This window comes from Eremomyces bilateralis (genome assembly GCF_010015585.1).
Source record: "Eremomyces bilateralis CBS 781.70 unplaced genomic scaffold P152scaffold_18, whole genome shotgun sequence".
NCBI lineage: Eukaryota > Fungi > Ascomycota > Dothideomycetes > Eremomycetales > Eremomycetaceae > Eremomyces > Eremomyces bilateralis.
The window spans coordinates 71,177-93,394 of record NW_022985084.1 but is presented as its reverse complement, the minus strand read 5'-3'; the positions used below and the strand labels follow the sequence as shown (position 1 = coordinate 93,394).

General features: G+C 52.3%; 6 protein-coding genes across 6 annotated transcripts in view; 1 reads left to right on the top strand and 5 right to left on the bottom strand.

Annotated features, from left to right (window-relative positions):
• Positions 1-480: 480 nt before the first annotated feature.
• Positions 481-1,399, bottom strand: P152DRAFT_451103 (uncharacterized protein; the record flags this gene model as incomplete). Its single annotated transcript, XM_033678204.1, has 2 exons — positions 481-1,205; positions 1,258-1,399. The coding sequence occupies 2 exons, from the start codon at positions 1,397-1,399 to the stop codon at positions 481-483; spliced, it is 867 nt and encodes a 288-aa protein (XP_033531979.1).
• Positions 1,400-4,122: 2,723 nt separating this feature from the next.
• P152DRAFT_95587 (uncharacterized protein) lies at positions 4,123-5,754 on the bottom strand. The gene has a single exon (XM_033683380.1). The coding sequence runs from the start codon at positions 5,553-5,555 to the stop codon at positions 4,242-4,244; it is 1,314 nt and encodes a 437-aa protein (XP_033531978.1). The 5' UTR covers positions 5,556-5,754; the 3' UTR covers positions 4,123-4,241.
• Positions 5,755-11,345: 5,591 nt separating this feature from the next.
• Positions 11,346-11,841, bottom strand: P152DRAFT_369051 (uncharacterized protein; the record flags this gene model as incomplete). The annotated part of the gene is made up of 2 exons (XM_033675474.1): positions 11,346-11,439; positions 11,519-11,841. Coding segments are annotated over 2 exons (417 nt in total), but the record flags the coding sequence as incomplete, so codon positions are not given.
• A 549-nt stretch (positions 11,842-12,390) lies between these two features.
• Positions 12,391-16,666, bottom strand: P152DRAFT_508675 (WD40 repeat-like protein). Its single transcript, XM_033682592.1, has 7 exons — positions 16,179-16,666; positions 15,975-16,053; positions 14,328-15,919; positions 13,103-14,277; positions 12,952-13,037; positions 12,748-12,895; positions 12,391-12,652 (listed from the first exon to the last, which is right to left on the bottom strand). Exons 1-7 carry the CDS (start codon positions 16,210-16,212, stop codon positions 12,476-12,478), a joined length of 3,291 nt encoding a protein of 1,096 aa, XP_033531976.1. The 5' UTR covers positions 16,213-16,666; the 3' UTR covers positions 12,391-12,475.
• Positions 16,667-16,708: 42 nt separating this feature from the next.
• On the bottom strand, positions 16,709-19,460 carry P152DRAFT_460451 (uncharacterized protein). Its single transcript, XM_033679912.1, has 2 exons — positions 17,325-19,460; positions 16,709-17,276 (listed from the first exon to the last, which is right to left on the bottom strand). Exons 1-2 carry the CDS (start codon positions 19,332-19,334, stop codon positions 16,947-16,949), a joined length of 2,340 nt encoding a protein of 779 aa, XP_033531975.1. The 5' UTR covers positions 19,335-19,460; the 3' UTR covers positions 16,709-16,946.
• Positions 19,461-19,916: 456 nt separating this feature from the next.
• The window catches only part of P152DRAFT_508673 (kinesin light chain 1), a gene marked incomplete at both ends in the record, with an annotated part of 3,474 nt that continues 1,172 nt past the window's right edge, over positions 19,917-22,218 (top strand). The window contains 4 exons of the mRNA XM_033682591.1: positions 19,917-20,131; positions 20,190-20,662; positions 20,742-21,368; positions 21,416-22,194. Coding sequence (XP_033531974.1) covers positions 19,917-20,131; positions 20,190-20,662; positions 20,742-21,368; positions 21,416-22,194 — 2,094 coding nt within the window. The remainder of the gene's footprint in view (positions 20,132-20,189; positions 20,663-20,741; positions 21,369-21,415; positions 22,195-22,218) is intronic.

Genomic DNA, 22,218 nt, shown 5'->3' with positions numbered 1-22,218 from the left:
GGAGCGTGTGCGGCCACTAGATAGGATGGACTTATAGTGATGTCTCAGCAGTCAGGAATAGCCATTGATCATGTCTTTGTTTGTCACAGACATGGCACTTTACATTCGAGACACCTCCTGGAATCGTGCTGGGTAGGTTCCCTATCGGTCAGGCTCCGGGCTGGGCAGTGGGAGTGACGAGCTGGTCTGGGCCGGGTGTGATGCCTTAATTACTTCGGTGACCGGTTTACCAAGAATGACATGGCTTGGAGGTTAGAGACACGATCTCCGAGGTTGCATCTCGGTTTAGCTATTATCCAATTGCATGATGTGCGCCCCTCCCAAACATTGTCGACTGCAATACACCAACTCGCCGCATCAATGCATTTCTTACCTTGCTTCTAAGTTCTATTAGCGGCTTACAGCAGGATTAATGCGGCCCTCCAATTTACCCCACCTTGAAAGAACGGAACGAAGGCCCGTTTCCAAGCGAACCATCCATCATAGTACGACTGCCAACGAATCACTCCATCCCAAAACAAAGTTTAGCTCCCGTGCCCGTGTGACCGATTCTGCGGCCGGCAGGCGGTAGGGCCAGCCTATCACCAGGGACATGAAAGCGCTATGGAGAACAAATCCGGACCGGTTCCGCGATGCGAGCGCAAGTAATAGTAATGATAGCACTGCGGCCTCTTTTAACCATACTATGTATGTTTCAGACTTGCATCTGCAGATTGCAGGCAATGTTGGATAGAGAGCGCAAGTTAACTCCATTGGCATGGTTTCACGGCTCCTCGATGCTGCGCACATCAAGACTGTGCCTAGCCGCTGGGCGCTGGCAGTTCGTTTGCAAACCGAACGAACTGGACCGCTGGAAAGTGGAGGGGCATCCTCGCGTGACCCGGTGATGATGGAGGGGAAGTACACAGCGTCGATCGCTGCGTAGTCCGATTGACTTCCCATGGACGCTGGTGTCGTAGATGATAGGTTCTGTGTTTCGGAGTCGGCGTCTGTACCGGTCCTTCGGGTCAAAGGGCCAAAACATGCCGTGCTGTTGACGGCCGTCAACTGTGAGATGAGAGATCCATCGGACGCCTTGCAGGAGCTGAGCTGCCGTATCCCGCCCGTCGAGATATCGAGCATCGGGACGCTGCATTCGGTGAAAATGCGCCCAGGTCTGGATAGGATCGCAGGTGCATCTAGGCAGGCTCTAATTCGCGATCCTCCTGGTTGACGGGAGCCATGCTGTCATCGACACGTCCGCCGCATGCCTTGTACCTATCCGTGGAGCAGCGGATGGGCTCTGGCTCAGGGTTATCACATCCCTTACATGGAAACTGCAAGGCACGGTGAATGAACTGGTCATCTGGGCCGCCCCGTTCACCGATACACGTTTTGCGACGGCAAGGGAGGGATTCATTCCGGACCAGATACAGAACGGAGGCAATGATGAGATTTCTCAGCTCTGAGGAGGGGCCTAGAGCGTCGACCTGGTCGACTGCAAGGGCAAGGCAGCTTCTTCCGTTTATTGACTCGTGTGAGTCGTGTCCCAGGACCATGGGGTGAAGGGGTTACGACGCTCAAATTAATTGAACCGAAGGAAACGAACGGGTTGCACCACCTTCTTGAAACGTGCGACGGTCCGACGCGGAGAAGGAATCAAGGCAGCACGACAGCGGGCGATATCCGATGTGGAGGGTGTGGTAACTGGTAAGAGACGTGAGATGACCCGTGGAGGCTCATTTGCTTGTGCTACTTCCGACGGATAGATACGGTGGTCATCAAATGATTTTGTTGTACGATGACAATCCAGCAGGACGGTATCGACAACACGAGAGGATGTTGGATTTGTTACACAGTTAACAGCTTTCAATAAGGAAAACTCAACGGTGCTGTGGTTTTTGATGGTAAAGAAACCCAAAACTCTCTACTACCAGGCTCGAGAACCGGCTGGCATTGATTTACTCTGAATGCGGCTTTGCAATTTGATTCCGTCATACATTCCGCTGATGCACATCGTCATGGATGATTGGCAGCGATTGGGAGTCGTCACCTAAGAATAGCAACATCTCACCGATGCCCAGCAGATGAACCGCAGTGGATTGCAGCTGACCATTCACCACAGGCACTCCATCCTCGCTCATTATGACTGTTAGTCTGTACAAGGCAATCTGGTATAATAAAAAAACAGCCTAAATAAAATCTCCGCTGCTGCGGCTCAGCGGCTCACCTCAGGGCTGGGTCCGTTCGTGTACCCGGAGCGGCCGAGTTAGGATCGTTCAGCGACACTGGTCGCATCACGTTGCGAACAGGAATGACTTGTCAACTTCACCAAGCGACGAAAGGGAATCCCTGAAAGCGTGCGAGAGACGGACACCGGAACGGCTCGAGTCGAGAGTGGCTGGCGAGGATTCCCCACGTGCTAGTGTCGACGAATTCAGCGTCTTGAGCGTCGTCTGTGAAACTGTGGCAGGAGAATCCCCTGGTTCCTCAAATGAGTGAAGACCCATCGTCGTGGGTGCTATGCGATATAGATGCGAGGGGAAGCCGAAAGAGGCGAGGATCCGTCCTTCCCAGAGCGTAATATGGGTATGGATCAACAGACCAAGGACATTATTACTGCAATGCAAGTGTTCCTCCATATTGCAGATGTGACATGTTCGGAGGAGCCCCCATCAAGTGTACGATCGCCCACAAGGACTGGTATTGATGGATGATTCCAGAGAGGTCCATCATCGTGCAGGAGCCGATCCTGTTCTCTCCATTCGCAAAATGGCGGAAGGCACGGGACGTGGAATCCACAGGCTCAGATTCAGAGCGATGACTTGCAGGCTCCTGTCCTCCACGGGGGCACTCCCACTTTCGCGTCTCGGCCGCCGATTGATCGAATGCATTAGCGCGGGGGGTGAGTGATACGTACCCGTGATAGGTGTGATACAGTTTGGTGGGTGGTTGGGCAGTTGGATGATGGCTGGATGGTGGACTGTGATTCGTGGATCCGATCAACGAGTGGGCGTTGGTCGGATGCTTTTGCGAGATATCATTTGGTCTGTGATGGTGGAAATGTTCTCCGATGCCTCACCAATCCTCTTGGGGAAAAATGAATCATCGCTTTTGCTACTGCCTAGAATAGGAGGGAGACACTGATCGCGGTGTGACTATAGACTCCCCGATCCCCATGGTTGACGAAGTCCGGTATCGATTATCGAGTCGTCATCGGCAAAGCCATCAATTGGTCATGGATGGACGAAAACGCAAAGGGATGAATCCCGAATGGAGGACAAGGTCGCTGGGATACGATGATTGGCAGAACACTCGGTCGAACGGCTGCATGTGGTTGGGATAGAGTTTGGGTTGGGTCGGATTTGACGAAATCACAGATGCAGGCTGCACTGATCCACTGGGCAGATATGAAAGGGACAGGAATCGAATATTCGAATCAAGGGGGGGTGGAAAGGGATGGTCAGATTCCTCTGGCCGGTCACATTTTCCAAGAGACGAGATTCATTCAATCTAATGCGTGGTAGCGAGGATGCATCTGAGACATCTGGTTCCTCGTCACATGGGAGTAACTTGCATGTTGTCAACAATCACGCCAATGATAGTCTGCAAATTGATAGAAAATGGTTGCTTGCGCAAAATACTATTACCTGTGTCTAAAACCTGATGAACAACATTCCAACAGATCCAAAGTTCAAAATCCAGCCCAGCCAGTAACAAGAAGTCAAAAACGCCCGAGCGACTGTCTGACCTGCCCATCCGAAGCGAGGCGTACAGTGTGAAAAAAGAAAGGGGTATAGTGAAAGCAGAGCAAATGGTCTTCGAAAGCCAATTCCGTCCCAAAAAACTTTTCCGGTGAAACCAGCCCGCCAAAGAAAGCCATTTTATCCCACCACCCAGCCTGTTGTGCTTTTGTATGACCGGACCCAAATGCAGTGAACCCAAAGGATAACATGAAAGGCGCCACCCTTGAGTTGAAGGCAATGCATGTGCTCGGAAACCGTGAGAGACATGAGGCGTACATCGCTCCAAAGACCCATCAAGAAGAAGCGAACACAAGCCAGTGGGTATCATTAATGAAACGGCTCGAAAAAACATCGAAAAAGCCAAACTAAAAGAAAAGCCCATCCAAACCCAGCATGTGATGGAGAAGATGAAGTAGTTGATCGTCCGATTCCGAATACAGTGGGACCTAATATTCCAGGTCTATTCCTCCCAACCCATCCGAGAAGTCCATTCATCGCTAAAGCAGTGGGTATCGTCTAAGCGGTAGGATTCCGTAGGATCTCGTCCACGTTGGCATCAAAACGCAGGCTCCAAAGACGGACCGAGCTCATCAGCTTCTCCGTCTTATCGAGTTCGCGATCGCGTCCGAACATGGTATCCACAAACTCGACGCCGGCATTGCGTCCCATGGATGACGGCTTCTTCTCGCCGTTTTCCCGCTTCGCGGCGCGCCACATGTATTCCTCACAGATCTTCAGGAGCTTCTTAAATCGCACTAGGAGGCGGTCGCCTGACTCGAGGAATTCCTCGACAGTGTCACGGTTCTCTTCCCGGCGGATCCGCGGCATGATGTGGTCTGCTCGCTTCACCTTACCGGAAAGGTGGATCAGGAGGAGCCAGAGGTCTCCCGCGACGTCGGCCATCGGTGTTGCGGGACCGAAGCGGAAGACGGTCCAGTCGTAGATCCACCGACCGATGGAGTCGGGCGAGAAGACACTCCCAAGGAGAAGGATCGGTTCCTCGGTCGGGTCCCAGTGTTTTAAAGAGTAGCCGGCGGGAATCCCCGCGCGTCGTGCGTCTTCCTCTGTGGCCTTGGGCGACTCTTTCTTCGGAGTTCCCTTGCTCTTCGGAGTCGGCGTTGAGGCATGATGTGAAGTATAAGGCCGTGCCTGGGTGCCGGTGCCTGCTCCATGGGATGCACGGCGTGCGCGTGCTGATCGGTCATGGCCAGTCGGAGGATATGCGTGTTGAGGAGTCGATTCATATATGGGCACCTGTGTTGAACCAAAGGGGGGATGATCAGCTGCTCGCCCGTGATATTGATAATGTTCGTAAGGCGGGGGCGGGGAGTCCCGGTAGACGTTGTCGTCGTCGATAATGACGTGGTTGACGTAGTCGGGTGTGCCAAAGTAGCCATGATAGTAACGCGCTTTGGTTGTAGAGGGAGGAGAGTCCCCCATCCCTGCTGTTGGCCAGTAGCCGGGGTATGTCCCTCCCGCAGCGGTCGCTGGTCGCCATGATGCCGTGGCTCGACGCGGGTGGAAACGCCGAAAACGATCTGAACTGCCACTTACATAATCAGGTTCGCGCGGCCGTGAGTTGGCGGCATAGCTCGCGTATCGGGGTGAACCGTAGTTGTGTGCAAAGTGGTAGCCGGATGCCGGATCATGGCTCGTGCGACGGGCGTGAGCAGACGATTTGCCGCGAGGAGAAGGAGTCGAGGCATAGACGTTGTACCGAGGAGAAGAAAAGTACTGCGCACCGCCTGGGGGAGGGGAGACAGGAGGGGTGCGAAACTCATAAGATGTGCCAGGATATGGCGGAGGAACGGCGTATGGTCCGTAGTTCATGGTGGGGATTCATGCGCCTCAAAAGAGACGTGGAAAGAATTGAGAAATGAGACGAAGATGGGGAGGAAGAGAGGTGTTTATATCGTTGGTGTCGCGTCTCACCCATCAACGTGGCGAACAATCGCCTTGACAGGGACGTGGTATTCTGCGAATGTCCGAGGAGAAGAAGGACTGGGAGAGAGGAGAAGATTGGGCCCTTCGTTCACACATTTGTGGGTTGGAAATGACGCTTTTGAAAAGCTGAGTATAAGGACCGGTAAGAGTCCTTGGAGATGTGTTTAAATTGTGGATGAACCACGAAGAATGATGACTGGATGGGGACTTTGGGATGAAGATATTTGACAAAATGTCATTAAGGATGGTTACGTGCCAGCGAAGCGGGAGGCAGGACAGACTCTTATGGGGGAACAAAGGGAACAGGGCACTGCAGAGGAGACCAGGGCCACCAAAAGCCGTGAGTCGCAGGGCCGCAACCAACAGGCCAAACCGAGAGAATCCTTGCTCTATCGTGCAGCCGGCGCGTCAAAATACTCAAGGAGTCAAGGGTGGCTGAACTGCCAATCTGTAATACCTCAGGTTTGCCCTCCGGTATTTTATGTAATATATCGTCTTTGGCCCGGAGGGTGTCCCGACTGGGTAAATCAATCAGGCCCGGATTGGGGAGACCGAGAGGAGAGGAGAAGAGTTGGGGCTTGACAAGTTGAGATCCTGTCTGATCAGGCTTTGAGTGGATTGGAATCACCGAGACGATGGTGACCAAACCGACGAAAGATGTCCTATGACATTTGTTCAGCTGTTCACTCTGAACTTGCTTGACTCCATCTCCTTTTATATTCGGCCGAAATCCAGTCATGTCTCTAGAACTATCTCGATCATGCTAGCTGTGCCTAGTGACGTCGTCCAGTGAGACGGCGAAAACTGTGGCTTGTGAGAGAGCATATTAGAATTGATAGGGCCTAGTTAGTGGAGTATTTAGGTACAAGTGCTGAGGAATTTCTAATATCGACTTAGAGTTAGGATGGTCGTGAAGGCGAAAAGCCCCGACTGCTTGGTCAGCACTTGCCAGCATCCTCATCCAGCGTACTACGTACGCAATAACGCAACCCTTCCGCCGCCTTCCAGAATCCGATCTCCCAATCCTCCGCCTGCAACGTGTTGGATATTGGAGCGGACTGATTTTTATATCCGACTGTACGACTTCCACAACGTCATCACCGTATCGCCGCATAATTCTTGATTCCAACACGGAGGATCTCGAACTCCATATGCATATGTATCTTTGGTATCACCGACCAACATCACATAATCACCCGGTCCGCACATTCCAACAGATCCTATGAATTCCTCCGGATCTATTTCAAACTTTCTAAGCCTCTTCATCACCTGGCTCTTTACAATATAAATGGATTACGCCGTACACTGTTGACTGTACTGTGCATAGGAGGCCAGAGAGCGACCAAGCCACACCACAGTGGACGGTCCGACGACCGACAGGAATACAAGATCCATGTTAATGGCCGATGACCCATCAATGCGGCTTTGCTAATGCTAGACTTTGCAATCTCCATGTCCTTGCGACTGGGGAGGTTACCCAGACAGGTAGGATCATGATATTCCCATGACGTTCCAAGGTCATCTGCGGAGTGTGTTTAAAGGAGAGACGATAATATTACCGTAGTCCGTTCCCAGTCCTCCGTAAAGTCTCGCTGACAGCCGATGAGAATGTTGTCGACAGCTTCGTCCAAGGTAAAGGATCCTGTGGTGCAATGATGCCGTTGCCCTGAAGCGGGAGGTTGAACAGTCACGTTGTGCAAATGAGCACCAAGGCCCATTGCATGTCCGGCTCCCCTTTCAATTCCAAAGGATCCACTGGCTGCCATAATTCGTGTATCAGTGGACACTTGCATGGAGATTGGGGACCGTTCCTCCTCCACAGCTCCACGCGGATTTGATGGAGCGCAGTCCTGGCCCGCTCGAAAACTCAACGGATCTCAACACAACAGGTCCGTGTGTACGCGTTCCGCTGCCTTAATCCTTTTACGTTGGACAAACTGGAGAAAAATGTGTTCCAATCCAAAACCTCGGGCCCTGGTGGCGCTCACCCATGTTGCTTTTGTTTTCTTGGAACCGAGAGCAATTTCGAACTTGGATCTTTCAGGTTTAACTTCCTCCACTCCTCCAGGCTCCATATCGCACTTTGGATGGGATTTGTCGGCACTGGCCCTCCTGTGACACTGCCCCTTTCCTCGGTGCGACATTGGGCCCCTCCACTGCCTTTTCTTTGAGCCTCAATTTCGTTCCATGTTCGTTTCTAGGCTCCAGAATGGTCGGGAGTGAATTCCCTTGGTCTTTGTTCTTCCATTCAGCTCCGTTCCAAAGGTCTCATAATTTCGGACAGGATAAATTTTCGAGGGTTCGATTTCGGTGAGTCTCACTCCGTGCGGCACAGACTTAGATTTCGTGTCGATATCATCAGTGCGTTTTTTGGTGATATTTTTTATTTTTCCCTTTGGTATCGGCTTGTGAAAGTCTTCTTAACCCCCCTTTGTGTCTTTGTGTACGAGTAATGGACACACATATCATTGGATTTGGCTGCATCACTTCCATCCTCCGTTCTAGCTGCAGTGGACATCACTCCTGCGCCTTGTGGGCCTGAAATTTAGGCTCGGAATGCGAAAATCATCCATTGAACAGTGAGAACAGGAGCGCATATGGCAATTTTGGAGGAGTGCCATCCATAACGATTGTCACTTCACTGGTTGGTGTTCATGGTGCTGATTGATCGGACTTTTAGTGCCACGATTCCACAACGAGGATTCGCCGTTTAGCGTCGCAGCAGAGAAGATTAGCCCAGCCCCTGCTCCACTGCAGTATCGCTATTGGCCCCAAAGTCATGTCCATCGTTCCGAGCGCCGCATGGCCCCTCTCTGCAAGCCAATCGACAGGCGGAAATCGTATGCGTTGGCAATTTGGGCTGCAAGCCACATTCCCGGGCCGAACAAACATTACCATTCGGCTTCTCAACTGTCAGCATCCTTGAGACAACGTGAAGTTACCAACACCCAGGATATTTAGGAGATTATTACTGACGGTGTCGTCGAATCGTGCATTAGCAACGGGCGGAATTTAAGGTGGTGGATATTCAAATTCCATTGTGGGACCCGTGGCTGCATAACCGATGCCAACTACGGGCCTTTAGCATGCAGACATATTGCTAGAGGATCCAAGGCGGTAAGACGCCGCCTTTTTGGGGTTTGATATCCCTCCATGAATCGCATTGTTTGTTGGACAACTCACACACCGCACTTCGGATGCTGCAAAATTGTGGAAAATTTTCCTCTGCAGTACCCAATGATACTTCGAAAGTACATGACTGTTTCAGCCTGCAGATAAAAATGGAAGAGCATGGAAAGCCATAGAAGTGGCACTGATTGAAGGACAGTATCGGTGAACAATCGCCTCGGCGATCTTTGTTTGATGGATGAGCATGTGAGTAATTGGTGTAAGAGATGGGAAAAAGCGTCACATTTAACGAGAGAAATCATTATTGAAATATTGCCATGACTACTGGATCAGCTGCAGATCATGGTGGTCCAAAACAAAGAGCCCGGGTTTCCATTTCATCGGTAACGGTTAACGACGCGGGAGTCAAGCTTTCGAACGGTGCCTTTTGCTCCCGCTGCATCCTTAGGCGACCCACTGCCGGGAAGCTGCATCCCTAGCAATAGCGCCTCACTCTATGACTCTGTCTCCTGAATCCTGATAGAGGCCGCCTGAATACCTACCTACCTGGGTATGCATCGCCTTTCCCAGCTGCTGCTGCATAGCCCGATCTTGCAAAGTTACCGTCAATAGGCCGCCTACAGTCCTCACTCGGCCTCCGATGATGACTGTTACTGAGTGTCACAGTGCCACCAACGGACATGCGCAGGTATGTGACACAGAAGTGCGGCACTCGTGGCGTCTTTTCCGGTTTCTGCCAGCTAAGCCGCACTCATTTTAGAACCAGTTTCAACACCGATATACGACTACCGTTGAACGATCAAGGCGCCTTTCTTCCATCGACAAACGATACTATGGCAACGATGTCAAGTTACGGAGCTTTAGTAACATACCTTGTGCTCTAGGCCATTATTGCTGTCCTAGAATGTCTGTATCGAAGGCTAAACCACCTTGACCAGCCTCAATATCGCGATGCTGCCCGAATATGGTGACTCACTACTGATGGCGAATAAGGTACGTCCGGTTACGGGGACCAGTATCCCCGATCTTATTGGCGGGATAAAGTGTGGCTAACGGGTCACAATAGTTGCGATGAGTTCCAATTAACGACAGCAATATTTGAATCACATGCAGCAAGGAAATATCGAGACGCTAGATGGCATACGTCAGTGGCGGAGGCAGGTTGGACTTTGTAGAGCATCAACCTGACCAATGGCCGATGTTGTTGTCCGGTGGCTAAACTGCGGGTGAATGAAGAGTGGCGTTGACCCAACTGCGTCTCTAGTTCCGGTGCCACCCCCTTACACATCATCCTGCTCAGCATCCAGGCGTTGCCTTAGATGGATGGGAAAGGCTCCTTGAAAAGTCGTTGGAACATGGGATGAGTCAACGCACCTCAAGGGTAGGCGGATTGCGTGTCTACTTACGCACGGGACTTGTTCACCTGACGAGCGAGGAGCGCTCTGACATGGAGCTGTCCGACGACGGTGAGTTTCTACTCTTCTCTTGAATTATCCGCGTCCATATCATCCTCGGTTCTCCCGTTGAGCCTTTCTCTAAGTTGAATATGAGTCAATTATTCAATATGTTGCGCGAATATGTCCACATCTGGTCCTACACTGTTCACAGCCCACGTACCGTACTCTCATCTCCTCCCTCAGCGACACATAGCTCATGACAGGAGTCTCACTTGGTAAAACATTAAGCAATTAATTTTCTCGTCTACCATAAAACCCTTATACCTTTCGGCGAGACTATCACACTGTCGCAGTGTAGTACAACTCTGCTCCGGTCGGTTTGAGGGTTTCCTTCCCACCATGCACTGGGTTCTTCACGGAACAGGTGGGATTCATATCTTTAAGGGCCCACCTACCTAACGACCATGCCCTGCAGAAGAGACTGGTAAGTTGGCGATGCGAGATCTAAATGTTATTCGTTTGATGCTCGTCCCTTTACCCCCCAGACCCCGTCCCCAAGTCTCCTGCGTCTCTCTTTAATTTTTATTGTCAAGGCACTCGGCTACAATTTTCACGCGGTTATCGCTCGTTTTGCTCCTCCGTTATATTTCAAGGTCATTGCTTGCTAAGGGTAGCCTGACTCGAGAGTACCTGATCGAATTATCTGGACCCATCAGTCGGTATACCTCATATAACCAATCTGTTCAAGTATCGAGTACTCTTTGCAGATTATATGCCCTTTTACCATTAAATTATTGACCATGATATGTGGTATTATCTACCTCCACAAACTCCACAGCCGTTGCCTCTCCCATTCCACTTGCTACACAACTCCGTATCCCAAACTTCAGTCACATGTTTCTAGCCCTAGAGTTCCTAGTACAATCCTTTCTTAGGATGATGGCAACTTTCTTCTCCACTCAATTATCCAAGATACCTCAACATACCAAACCATCTAACCCAACAGCAGCACAACGAGGCCCGAAAGAACCGCCAAACCCCCTGACGTAAGCTTTTCCCCTACATTCGGTGTATCTGCGGAGCGCCCGTTTGTTGGTGCTGGAGCGCTTGGCGAGGGCAGAGTGGGTGAAATAGCTCCTGCAGCCGGTACAAGCGCTCCGCCAATGATACCATCCGGCTGACTGCTTTGATCGGTACTACGGGCAGCGCCGAGATACTGTTCGAGAGTCTGACTTCTGTCAGATCTGTGTTGTCTCTCATCAGCAACCGAGCAAGCAATGAGGAACATCACTGTCCTTGAGGATATCCAAGGGAGATGCTCACGGTGGATTGACTACAGCCACTTGGCCATTTGAACAATGATGCGGTGTACTACAATACAGCCACAACGGCTCCGTATCATTCACTTCCACCACGAAAATCTGAGCCGCCCCCTGTTCTTTATCACTGGCGTCCACCCATCCCGAGAATATGCCTCCCCCAGTTGCCGAAGACTGGCAAGGCGTCCCAAAGGGACCGGATGCAACGTTGTGGTGCCCGGGGAAGAAACGGAAGATCAGGAGGTCGCCGGGAACAGCATGGGTGACGTTCGGAGCAATGTTTAGGCCGCTGGAGCCAATACTGATCGTATGGTTGGCTGCGAGTGCAAAGGGGAGTGAGAGAAGGAAGGATAGGAAGACATGAGTGCTGGCTTGTGAGAACATTGCTGGAGGCTTGTAAATGCTATATGGCGATTGGTATTTCTGAGTAGAAGGTCAAGGGGGTAAAAAAAATCTGGGATCTTGACGGTGATAAAAAAGGTTGAAATGGAACCCAGCGGTTCTATTTTCATGGCGATTGAAGCCTCCTGTTAAATAACTTTTGTCCTTGTAGCACACAAACAGGTATTGTGGCTATACGAACGACCTTACGCAGTGTGGTGAAACTCCAGGTCTTGATAACTACCTCTTCCGCTCCTCTCGGGTTTCTCGGCATGACCGAAGTCCCCAGCACCGAGCGAGTTCCCCAGAAGTCCACTGCGGTGCAGATTTCCCAAGTCCTAAACTGGGGGTTTCAATTCTATTTCCAAGTCTTTCCTAGTCACAGCTCAGGATGTATGGTTGTCGAGCCCGGATCCCCAAAGGCTGAGTTGGACGGAGTACCGCCAAGACATTGGCAAACACGACCGGATGCAGGTAGACGGATAAAATGGTATGGTATGATGGTATATGCAGATGATATAATTCCGTCAGATGGTATATACGTAAGTTTCAACACGATCACTGCTTCTCACTGCCAACCCTATCTCACAAACACAGCCGGTATTGGAATCTCTGGGGGTTCCGGGGTAACCGGTTTCGGCGGCTTTGGGATCTTGATTTCCTTTTTCCCGTTCGCACGATAGTAGAGTACCACATCGCCGCCACCACGCCAGACATGTGCGCGGATTGTGGCTAAGGTCATGGTTGGGGGAATGAACTGTTGAGTCGTGGTGTGGTCAGATCGATTGGCCCCAAGAAAAAAGAAATTGAACATGGTAACGAGGACAAGAGGAATGGTGGGAGAGAACGTACCTGATTCTGGCAAAAGAGGTCGAGATACTCCTCCGGCTTCATCGCTGAACTGGATTCAGGATTGGAAGAGGGCGCTTCGATACGCTCAGCAACGTATGCGAGGATTTTCCGAGCTCGGAGCATGCGGTTGGCGTTCAGGCGGTTATTCCTAGATCTGGTCAATATGGATTGTCCTCGCTACTGGCCGCCGTTTGGTTAACATACCCATCGCTCGCAATGCTCGGCAGCAGGTTCTGATACGGTTCGAGTATGAATGACACCTTGACGATGTCTTTCAATGGCATTTGGTTCTTCCGATGGTCAGCTCCGAACGATTTCTCATCATGGATGCCCCTTATAGTAGCAATCAACCCACCCGTAACAGTACCTCCGCCAACCATAGCGGCGCCACCTTCTCAATGGTATCGGCCTGCTTCCCCAAATTCCCTACCTCCCCTTCAAACAAATCTGCCACCCCACCACTATCCCCTCTATCCTCTTGAATCAAAATCAGCGTATTCAACGGTGGCTTCAACACCGGCGTATCGTTCGGCAAGCTCGGTGTAATTGCACTTGTCAGCGCCTCTGCATTCCCGGATGCAGTGCCGTGAATTTCTTGGGCATGAGGGAGCGATGCTGCCACCGCCCCGCTGTGCTCCGCTCCACCTTCTCCCGGCCCCGCCCCTGGGTCCGCGCCTGTTATCGCCTGATCCGAGCCTTCTTCCGTCCGCCTCGCCGGCGGCCCCGTCCGCAGTGACGCCAGCTGCTCCTCATACCCCGACCGGATCTTCTGCACCGTGCCCAGGAAATTGTCCTCGATCGCACGACCATCCACTCGGCTCGAATGAGAATCTCCGTCCTCGCTCCGTTCGTCAGTACTAGATGGAGCGCCTCCAGCTCCGCCTTTGGCAATGTTGGCAGGGCTAGTAGCATCGGCGGCAGCGGTCGAGGCCGAGCGCCCAAGTTTCTTCATCCCCGCAAAGGTCATGGACATTTTCGGCATGCGCATTTTCTTGCTGAAGAGGTTAGATTCTTTAGCGTCTTTCGAAGGGTTGTTTGCGGAGTCCTTTTCATGTTCGGAGGGTGTTGAGGTCTCGTCGGTTGTGGGTTCGCTCGGCGTCGCGGGAGGTTTACCGCCGTTGCTCACGGCGGGTGGAGATTGGGCAATAGAGGTGGTGGCGGAGAAGTAGTCGTTGGGCTTGTCAAGTTCATTTTCAGCTTCGGGAATCGGTACGCCGGGCGTGGTTGGGTTCGCGCCAGGTGTCGCGAATCCACCCGGAGAGGCGATGCCGATCGCAAGACCGGGAGTAGATGCTGGGAAGCGCATACCATTGTTTGCCCGGAGCGTGGATACGGAAGCTGGGCCAGCTGCAGCATCATTCCAAGTCGTGATCTTGGTTTGCGGGATTTGGATGGTTCCTGGGGTATTTCCTCTCTGAAAGTTCTGGTCTCTCTGGTCGAGAATATGCTGCCGAGCCTCTTCATCTCGACGGATCTCCTCATTGATCAGGTCAGCGAATAGGTATCTCAAGACCCATTTCCCTAGATTGACTACGTCAGGTTAGCAAGGGCGATCCTTTGCGTACCCACGAGGGACTTACTCCGCTGGTCTTCACGAAATTCAATCCCCTCATCTAGCTCGACTTCATCGGCGTACATCTCAGCGTCGAAACAATGATTCTCATCCAGTACGCAGGTCAGACTGCCGGTTCTCGTGTCGACAGCACACCAGTGTGCAACCGCCTCCACTGGATTGATATCATGGAGGACATCATCCATTGCCTTCTTTCCAAACGACTTGACAGCCTGGCACGTAATCAAATCCCAAAGTATGACTTCTCCAGCGGTATCCAAGGTCAATACTCGTCTCCTGTCGTTCAGCATGACATGTTTAATCAAGCCGTTCTGGCCCTCAATAGAATGGTCCGGTAGTTGCCGCAATGGAACCACTACACTATCCAAAGCGTCCAGTGCCCCCGACGGCTTTCGTGCGCTAGCGGTGGAATGCAGTGTCGAGGCTTCCATGTCCCGATTCGGGTAGAGCAAAAACGAGGCTACATTCGAGAGTCTCAGAACACTCTTGAACGGAATCATGTTCTGCCCGACCCCGCTAGACGGTGGTGGGCTGGTGGATGCTGGGTGCACAGTCTGTCTGGACTTTGTGGTAACAACGCTTGACCGATGCATCCGATAAGAATCCGGAGGCTGTATTTCGACATCCGTGAGATCGACGTCAGTCCAGCGATTGATACTGGAATTTGACGTCGCGGTCCAGATATACTTCCCCGCCTTGACGATCTTATTCACCCCGTCATGCTCTTGGGCAACAGCGACACACATGCCCTCGTTGACTTCCGCACACCCTCTCGTATCTGTCTTCGCGACCATGCCTCCTCGATCGCTGGAGTAAAAGACCGATAGCCTCGGGTCATCGGAGAACAACGACCAGACGCTATCATTGTGCATTGTTAATGTATATCCGCACCTCCCCGCTGCGACATCCCATACTTTGATCGTTTGATCGCTCGACGCCGTCAGTATGGTCTCCCCATCTCTCGCCACCAAAATCGCTCGAATATTATCCGTGTGCCCCACGAATTTGGTCACCCGCTTCCCGCTCCGCGGATCCCACACCCTCACCACGCTCTCCGGGCCACCGCTGGCTATCAAACCCGGCGTGACCCCAAGCGCGTAAACGGAACCTTTCGTCGCTTGCCCTTGCCCGACTTTGCCGGAGTCGTCCCCGGTGCAGTCGATGGACAGCGTCTGCCCGTTTCCGGCGAGATCCCAGAGGCAAATCTTGCGGTCCAATCCGCCCGAGGCGACCCAGCTGGATGTCTGACTGGGGCAAGCGACGCATTTCACGTAGTCGCTATGCAATCCAATTGTGGTCGGCGGGCCGGAGTCAGCGGCGAAGGGGCGCCACAGCTTGACGGTAATGTCAGACGAGGCCGAAACGAGGGCTTGGTGTTGGTTGGCGAGGACGATGTCGTTGATCCAGTGCGTATGGGCCTGGACCTGCTGCCGGAGAGTCGACGGAGAAGGCGAGAGCGCGGACGGGGAGGAGCTCTGGGACGGAAGTGAGGCCGGATGCGACGGAGGAGGGGAGGAAGCTAGGTTGGAGAAATCATCGTCTGCAAGAGGGACGTGGAGATCCCATGCGCATATTGCGCCATCTCGCCCGCCTGAGTATCTATCATCATGTCAGGTCGGAGCCGCTGAGACGCCGCATAGGTGGTAGGTCGTACAGGATGGAATTAATGGGATCTACAGCCAGGCCATTGACGCCGAGTCGATGTCCGCCCGCGGATTTTGCGAGCGGCAACACTGTCCAACCCCAATCCGGGGTATTGCGTTAGTCGACGGGTGCTCGAACGGATGCAAGAGCAGTGTCGTGTCCCGGAGTCGTGGGAAGGGTACATGTTACGGTGGTGAGAGCGAGGGGTGCGTACCATAGCAAATTCGCTTTCGCTGTTTGCGCACCATACCATAGGTTTGGAGGAGTATATGCGCATTCGAATGAGGCCGCGGAGCACAGTGGAGAACGGATACCTATCAGGATAGAGATGTCCCCGGATAGTGGAAGTCGTCTAAGAGGAAGGTATAAGTACAGAATAGGTACGCAGCACCGATATACGGAGTACAAAGATGGTTACAAAGACAGGCTCATATTGACGATGCTTCAACTTTATATAAGAACCGGAAGTAAATGATTCCCAATAAGCACATTCAACTTGGTGAACCCGGGAATGAAATTGAAAGAAACGGCACAGCAGTTACGAGGTGAGGAGTGAGAGTACTAGCTGTCCATAAGTCGAGATGGCCGAAGCTCTTTAGGACCCGTTGGAATACGGGACAGTCTAATGGGAATATTGCGTTGGTTCTATTACCCGAACCGACAGGCGACGCCATCCTGCGCTAGGAAGGTCCTTGAGTTGCGTATCTAGACTTCATGATTTAAATGCGAACTCGCATAAGTAGTGGAAGCTAATGCAATGGTATATTCGACGCTGCAGATTTGCCGGAGGTTGCTCCTAAGCCTTTGTTCAGGTAGCTACGCTGTTTTGGCAGCTGGGGGGATGTCCTATCATCCTCCATTCTCCCCGCACCACCAGCTACTCCCTTGATTGCGGGAGGATTGAGTAGCTCCTTAAGTAAGGTAGGCAGATAATTACATAAATACGGAGGCGAGCAGTAGTTACGCTCGTCCAGGTGCCTTTCTAATGATAGCCGTTGGCTTGGATATCCAGCGCCTCCAACTCTTCCTTTGTGTTCCTGTACAAATCCTGTGCCTCCCGCTCCCTCCTGCTGACAAACGTCACCTCCTCCCGCAGTCCCTCCAGCCGTCGTGAGATCGCAGATTGCTCCGCCACTTGCGCCGTACGCTTCGTGTCGAGATCCCAAGTCGCCTTGTCCAGAGCATCCGACGCTTCGACGATCTTCTGTCGCAGCATTTTCTGTCGGTGTTGGTAGCCACCCAGATGGATTGCGAGTTTCTTTTCGGTCTTGCTGCCTTGTTCGGCAAGACCCATGATTTGATCTTGAACGGTCTATGAGGAGTTAGAAAACGATGCTTTGAACGGGAAATGAACACTTACGTCGAAGGCCTCCGTCAACAGCTGCCTCTCATCAAGATCATCTTCGCTGTATCCATCAAGCCCAAGGAGGGCTGCGTTTGTATGTAGAGTGACCAATGTATCCTGGAACACTTCACCCTTTTCTCTAAGCTCATCCGTCGAGATCTCCAGAGCAAGTTCGAGCTTTGCTTTGTTCAGAGCTGCTTCGTCCATCACTTCGACAGGTCGTGCAGCACCATTGACCTTGGCTCCACCGAATTTGAGGGCATCATTCGCAATCAGAAGAGCCGCCTCGTGGGCGACAACTTGAGCAATGGAATCCTCGAGTTCAGTCGCGTTCTTGAGCATTGCATCAACATCAACAACGGAGGGTCGTGGCAACCCCTTTTGGATCACCTGCGTTTGTCGCTTGAAATCTGCCAATTCGGCCGCCTTCCGAAGGGCTTCGTTCCGGGCATCGCGAACCGCCGCATCCTCCTCTGTGGTTTCGGCTGCGATGACATCGGCTTGCTCTTCTGGTAATTCAAGCTCCCATTCCGTCTCCCTCGGCTTCGGAAGCGCGGAGAATTTGCCCCTGAGATCCTGTTTAAGTGCGATTTCCCGTAGTCGCACGTCCCTTGGAGTTTGTGCCACCAATGCCATGCCATCTTCGCGGTTGAGGCTGAAATTATCTCTCGGCGTCCGCAACGGGGTTGCGCCTGGGGTTTGGCTAAGTCCATTGCGCATGGGTGTGGCTAATGGATTCGGCGTCGCGACATGATTCTTGCTAGGCGCGACGCCCTCGAAACCAGTTGTGCCCCGACCTTCGTGGAGAGGAGTGTTATCTCCCCCCAGCAGCGCGGATTGGGTGTCGGTGAGGGCTCGCGCGTTTTTGATCTCGTTGGCGATTCGATTTTCTTCTTGTGGAGCTCGCGGTGTCCTGATTGGAGTGCCGCCGACGATTGCATTGTAATTCCCAACCAAGCCTCGGGTTGCATCGTTTTCCGCTGCACTTGCAGATCGTGACGCTCGTTCCCCTGCCATGCCCATCTTCACAATCTCCTCAAGCTCGGATTCGCCGACTTGCGGTGCGGGAAGGTTGAGTGATCGCCTCTTGTTGCTTCGTTCAGCCTCTCGAAGGCGCTGCAGTCGCGCAGCTTGGGCGGGAGCGGCAAATGCTGCAGCACCACCACCACCACCACCACCAGACTTTTCATTCTTCCGCCTCTTCCGCTCATCGCCATCGTCTTCCTGGTCGCCTTTCCGTTTATTCGCCAATTGTTGCTTGCGAGGATCGAACGCTTCGCGCTGCTTCTCGTTTCGATCCATTTCTTCCACGGTGTCGTAGAAGCCAGGGGCCGGAGCCTTTTCGAAGGGAATGTCGGCGTTATAATCCATTTGGCCCTTTTTCCGATTGACGATCTTGATATTGATCCCGGCATTCTTCAGTTCCCTCCGCTTCTGGAGGTTTGCCATGCGACGTGACTCCTCCAGCTGCCGCTCTCTTGCCTTCCGCTTCGCCTTCTTTCCCTGGGTATTTGCCAACCGTGCTCTGGCCTCACTGAGCATCTCCTTTTCATCTTCATCCATGTCGATCGTGTCCGGTTTCGCGGGCTTCGATTCCGGATCGGGATCCAACTCACCAGGCCTGAGTCGGCGGACATCATCGGCGTTCGGAGGGGCAGTCTCACCACCCTCCGGTCCCTCAAGAGCGAACTCATCGGTTTCGCGCGCCTCGGCATCATCCAAGAGTTTCTGATACCGTTCCAAGCACTGTGTGGCTGTGCGACCAACGATCGGAGCGATGGTTCGCCATTGCGTGGGCATCAGCTTTGCGAGGTGGAGCAGCTTCTCATCCTCCTCCTTGGACCATTCGATCTTGCGGATGGATGGATCGAGCCATTCCTGCCAGCGAGCCTTGCATTGCTTGGGGGATTTCCGGGCGAGAAGGGAGGAGACTCGGGCCCATTGATTGAGTCCGTACTTGGAAACGGAGGCTTTGAGGATTTCGTCCTCCAAGTTCGTCCACACGCCTCCTTTTGCGACCGGCATGGTGAACGAGTTGCCGAAGCGGATTGGAGTCTGCGCGAAATGAAAGTGGAGGATCTCGGTGAGGGCGGCGAGTTGGGAACTTGAGGATTGATGGTTTGGACGCGTGAACAGAAAGATGAATCTGAATCCTGGACATAGACTGGAATCGACAGGCTGTTGATGCCTTAAGTTTTAAGGCATGAACAATCTCGGTCACATGACCTTATTTCGCGTCCCTGTCAGTCCGGTGGCACCTTGTTCACCGTCCAGCCACGCCAACATGAACCACTAGTGGTCCGCTACATACCGAGATAGCTACCTAAATGCTTTCCAAATCGGTGTTTAACAAATTGAATCACGTGAACCAGAATAACCTTCACGCGTTGAGCAATTCAGTATTATTAGAGCGGGATGTCTTGGAAGGCAGAAGGCTGAAGGCAGAAGGCTTGCATCAATCATGCACGGCCCCTCCCCAGCCATATCCGCATTTCCCAGTCTGCAACCACGTCCACATCATGTTTCATTTGCTTCTTGACAAGAAACGATGTTTGAGTCTATCGAGAAACTCATTCGGTGGAACACTCCCCGGTTCAAGCAAAAACCATGCGTCTATTGAAGCGCAGTAGCAGTGGGGGACTAAGCCTGACAGACGACCTGGTTGACGACGATATCCCTCGAAACTACGCCATCCTCTCGCATACATGGATACATGGCGAGGAGGTCACATTCGAAGAGTTTAGAAAAGGGATGCGAAAGCACACAGTTGGGTATAGGAAGATCGAGTTCTGTGGAGAGCAGGCCGCTCGCGATGGGTTGGAGTACTTCTGGGTAGATACTTGCTGCATCGACAAGTCAAACAGCACCGAGCTATCGAAGGCCATCAAACTCTATGTTTCGGTGGTATCATAATGCGACACGATGCTATGTCTATCTCTCGGATGTTTCGGGACCGGTCTCTGGCGCAAACAACTCACATCTACAACGGTGGGAGACGGAATTTCGGAAAAGTCGATGGTTCCGGAGAGGCTGGACTCTTCAGGAGCTGATCGCTCCAGAGACGGTCGACTTTTTCTCCAAAGACCGAGCGTTGTTGGGAAGTAAGAAAGTACTCGAGCAGCAGATTCGCGAAATTACTGGAATTCCTGTAACTGCTCTTCGAGGATGCGTTCTATCTCAATACAGCGTAGCGGAGCGACTGTCGTGGGCCGAAGACCGCGAGACCACAGAAATGGAAGACAAAGTCTACTCATTACTGGGTATTTTCGGCGTACATGTGCCTCTGATCTATGGCGAAGGGATAGACAACGCATTCCGGCGGCTCCATTTCGAGATTGACAGAGCATCGAAGAGTAGGCCATTTTTCCTAGCTCTTTGCTTTTCTAATTACTATGGTGAATATAGGGACTAGAATAGCGTTGACGGGACTAGGCGACCATTTCGAAGACTTTTCCGTCGGCTTTAGTCTTGCTGACGCCTCGGAGACGGAGCACTTTGTTGTGCGAGAGACAGAGCTCAAGGAAATACACCAAACACTCAGTGGCGATGGCATCCGTCGCATCGCTGTCCTTCACGGGTTGGGAGGAATCGGCAAGACACAACTGACGGTTGCATATGCGAAGCAATATCGAGCCAACTACTCGACCGTGCTCTGGCTCAACGCCAAAGATGAGGATACTCTAAAGCAGAGCTTTGGCAATGTAGCCCCGAGGATATTACAAGAGCACCCGTCTGCTCAACGCCTTAATGGAGTGGATTTGAAAGGGAGCTTAGACGAGGTGGTGGAAGCCGTTAAGGGGTGGCTAAGTCTTCCTAAGAACACAAGATGGCTGGTCATCTATGATAACTACGACAATCCAAAGGTAGCGGGCAACACGGATGCCGGAGCATTAGATATCCGAAAATACCTGCCAGAATCACATCAAGGATCAGTTATTGTCACTACGCGGTCGTCTCAGGTCACCGTTGGCCATCGCATCCCCGTCCGAAAGCTGGAGGACGTGCAGGATTGCCTTGAAATACTATCAAATGCATCAAGGCGAGAAGGATTGATTGATGGTAAGGCATTCCTAGAATTATGAGTAGAGTTCTAATATCAATAGTAGATCCCGACGCAGTCAAGCTTGTGAACGAGTTGGATGGACTCCCTCTGGCACTTACAACTGCTGGAGCATATCTTGAACAAGTGACGACCAGTTTTGCAGAGTATCTTCGTCTGTATAACGAATCATGGCTGAAACTGCAGCGGAGAAGTCCTGAGCTGAGCTCATACGAAGATCGGACACTCTACTCTACCTGGGACATCTCCTTTAAGCATGTTCAACAGCAGAACCGACTTTCGGCCCAGCTCCTACTACTATGGGCTTACTTCGATAATCAGGACCTCTGGTTCGAACTTCTTCGCCATGGCGATATAGGTGATCCGGAGTGGGTTCGCGAGCTTACTGAAGACCGAGTGGACTTCGACGACGCAGTTCGGGTGTTGTGCAACCACGGGCTCGTAGAAGCAAACTCGACTTCGCGGGAGATGGTGGAGTCTCAAGGGTACAGCATGCACAGTTGCGTACACTCGTGGACACGGCATGTTCTAAATCAAGAGGGGAATGGGGAGCTGGCGAGGCTCGCGCTTAAATGCATCGGATTACATGTTCCTCTTACCTCGAGTGATCGGTGGTGGATTACGCAGCGACGGCTTCTGGCGCATGCTGCTGGCTGTTCATCGATACTGAAAGGCGCAAATGGCGGGATGGAGTGGGCATTACACAACCTGGGCGACCTCTACAAAGACCAAGGGAAACTGAAGGAGGCAGAAGAGATGTACATGCAAGCGCTGCAAGGAAAGGAGGAGGCACTTGGACCGAAGCACACATCGACGCTCAACACGGTCAACAACCTGGGCCTCCTCTAC